The following is a 3,330-nucleotide window of genomic DNA, read 5'->3' on the forward strand; positions in this document are numbered from 1 at the left end:
TTATGGTTATCTGAATACATTTGCATTTTGTTAGAATAGATTGTGAATTGTTGTTCATAAACAGTTAGTCTACCTACCAACTATTGCAGACATTTGTCCATTTTGATCAATAGTGCAAACGTTCCTTGATAAGTATAGGATGTGTGATTTCATAAAACAGAAGTAAAGCTACCTAGCCATAATGTTAAATGTTTCATCCTAAAATTTAATTTGAGTAGCTGGTGGCACTCTGAAACTGTATGTTTCTACAGCTTTCTACTTTGAAATGTTAAATATAACTTTGAATAAGTACGGATGTAATTGTTGATGTTTTTCCAATTTGAAAATAAAAATCGCTCAAATGCTGCAACACCTTTCTATCAAACAGGCATTTTACAATTAGAATGTAATTGTTCTACCATCAATTTGCTGGTATTCACAAGAGCCTTGTATTCCTAAAATATGAATTTGCTGTCTGTTTCACAAAGAAAGATCTTGCTAAGTGCATCATTGAATATTTTCTATTCTACAAAACATTCTTGTCAGTTCTATTTTCGTTATAACACTATGTCAGCGTAGAATCAGATATCCCGTAACTGTGCTAAAAGACAGTAAATATTGTGTGTGTTTTTTCTAGTATTATTTTGCATAAAATGAGTTGCATGCCTGTGATACTTTTTGTTCCTGCAAAGACTGTCCTCTTGTGACATTATTGGCTTTTCTTGGCTATCTAACAGGCCCGCAAATTCAATAGCCCTGCTGAGTATGCATGACAAGATAAGATAAGATAAGATATTACTTTATTGATCCCCCGGCGGGGAAATTCAGTTGTTACAGCAACCCAGACATAAGTACAATCAAGAAAGAAGTTTCAATAAGTACAAAATAAGATAAAAAATAAAAATATAAGTAAAAAATAAAAATACAAATAAAACAAAAAAATAAAAACAAAATAACATAAAAATAAATAAAATAAAAATAGGTAAAATAAAATAGATAAATAAAGCTAGAATACAATTTAGATATATACAATGTTACAAATGGAATTTAAATTAAATAGCAGTAATTACAGGCAGTATTAAAACATGTTTCAGTAGTGACAGGTTGACATGGTGTGATTATGGTTGGTAATGACAAATTAAGCAATAAATAGAAGAATATTTGTATGTAATATGACCATGGGTTGTACTTAGAATAGTAATGTAATTTAACATAATATAATCTAGCAAGATAATTATATAATACAGTATATTATACATTATAATGCCAGCAGCAGTCAAGAGAGAGTTCAGGATGGGATGATGGCGTGTGACAGACAGAGCAGGGATGTTATGGTGGGTGTCAGTGGTCAGCATGGTGCAGTCTGTGGCCTCCATTACTGTTCAACAGTCTGATGGCGGTGGGCACAAAGGACTTTTACTGTATCAGCCAGAGAGGTGTGTCATTTTGGATGCCTGTTTACTCTGATGATAAAACACCCCATTCCCTCATTTAGAATTAAACACATGTAGGTCCGAGGCATGCGCCCCATATATAGAAGCTACAGTCCTCATTGCTGGGACTAACCCCTTTTTATAGGACTAGCTATGTAACAAATCATTTATCTGAGTAACTCTAAAGTGTCTTTCTTACCTGTAGATTAGTAACTTGTGAGACCACCTTGTGTTTTCAGGTCCTTTTAATAACACATATTTCTCTGACTCCATGTTTATGTTCATAGATATTAGAAAGACACTCACTCTGGTGGATGTGGAGAATAAGTATGACGACAGTGACAACTGATGGAATAATTTGAGCATTTAAATTTATTTTCCATCCTTTAACCCTGAGAAATTTTATCTCATGGTTTTCAGAGGGAACAGAACATCTCTTAAAGGTACAGGTACAGAATAAACAAAACTTCAAAAGACATGCAAAAAACAGAACAGCACACATTCAGTAAAAAAAATAACAACAATGTTAAGGTCAAAAATTCAGTCTAAGAATTTGTAATGTAAGGAGATATTTTCTACATGTCATGTTGTCAGTCTCTAAATTCAAGAAACAGAATAAAGGGAATCAGTGTTTTCCAGGTTTTGGTTGTTTGTAATCACACAGCAGAGTAATTCAAAGGTCACCTGTATGACAGACTACATTACATAAACTATTCAGACATATTATTCTGTGTTACAGGATTCATCATGAGTTGGGTTTCTCCTCCTTTTTCTGACTCACTGTCCACTCTCTGATTCTCCTTCTCTTCTATTTGTTTCTTAATTTGCTCCACTCGGCTCTCTACTCTGTTCTTCTTCTCTGTTATTCTGTTAACATCATTCAATGTCTTCTGCAGTAGTTGTTCTGTGTTCATGTTCAGTTGTTGAAGTTCTTTCTTTTTCTCCTCCTGGCTCCAGTTAACCTCCTGTAAGAGTTCTCTGAGTTTTAAATATCCCTGAGCTTTGTTAGCTGATTTATCTCCCCCCTTCTCTTCTACTTCTTTTCCTACTGATCTAATCTTCTCATCAGTCTCCTCTGCCTGTTTCTCTGCCCCCTTATACAGGGAGGTGATCTGCTCCTTCTGTTTCTCCAGGTCCTCTTTCTGTCCTGTCAGTGTCTCAATAACCTGTGTCATGTCTCTCTGTTCCTCCTCTTTCTTCTGTAACTCCTCTTTCAGTGACTTTTCCTGTTCCATGCTTAGTGGCTTTCCGACCTTTTTGTTGCCACACATCTTCCACTCTGTGGAGAAAAATGAGTAATAAAGAACAGATTAGAAATTAAAGGTATGATACTCCTGTGCATTAGACACAAAGGCTCAAACAGCGTTAGCAGGTAAAGTACACTGCTCAAAAAAATGAAAGGAACACATTTTAATCAGAGTAAAGCATCAAGTCCATTAACCTTCTGAAGTATTGATGTGTTCAGTGAAGTAGCAGAGAGGGTTGTTGATCAGTGTCAGCTGCTTTGGAGTTAATGAAATTAACAACAGGTGCACTAAAGGGGCAACAATGGCTACGTTTAAATGAGACTTTTAATTCCTCTTTAATTCCGAATTAAGATTAAATCCTCTTTAAAAAGATTTAAAATGACCATGTAAACACCTAATTCCGAATGAAAATGATAATTCCAAATTAAACTTAAATCCGATGTAAGTGTCTGGTTTATTCTGAATTTAAATCCGAATTGAATAATTCCACGATCATGTATACGTTCATTCCGCTTTAAATTAATTCCGGTCGTTCTGAGCATGCTCGTTCCCTCGTCCTGTCGCCATGACGCACATATTCCGCGCTGGTGGGCACATATTCCAGGCTGAGGTAGAGCCGATGTTGCACTAACCGCTTTGCTTCGCCAAAGTACGGTCATCCGCCTCCCTTC

The 3,330-nt window shown here is 35.6% G+C and overlaps 1 protein-coding gene across 1 annotated transcript; it reads right to left on the reverse strand.

Moving 5' to 3' along the window:
- Window positions 1-1,782: 1,782 nt before the first annotated feature.
- On the reverse strand, window positions 1,783-2,938 carry LOC117807590 (cilia- and flagella-associated protein 251-like). Its single transcript, XM_034676922.1, has 2 exons — window positions 2,854-2,938; window positions 1,783-2,691 (listed from the first exon to the last, which is right to left on the reverse strand). Exon 2 carries the CDS (start codon window positions 2,681-2,683, stop codon window positions 2,123-2,125), a length of 561 nt encoding a protein of 186 aa, XP_034532813.1. The 5' UTR covers window positions 2,684-2,691; window positions 2,854-2,938; the 3' UTR covers window positions 1,783-2,122.
- Window positions 2,939-3,330: the final 392 nt, after the last annotated feature.

Source organism: Notolabrus celidotus, chromosome 23 (assembly GCF_009762535.1).
Source record: "Notolabrus celidotus isolate fNotCel1 chromosome 23, fNotCel1.pri, whole genome shotgun sequence".
NCBI lineage: Eukaryota > Metazoa > Chordata > Actinopteri > Labriformes > Labridae > Notolabrus > Notolabrus celidotus.

Coding starts and splice junctions, on each gene's coding strand:
- LOC117807590 (XM_034676922.1), bottom strand. CDS start 2,683: ATGTGTGGCAACAAAAAGGTCGGAAAGCCACTAAGCATGGAACAGGAA.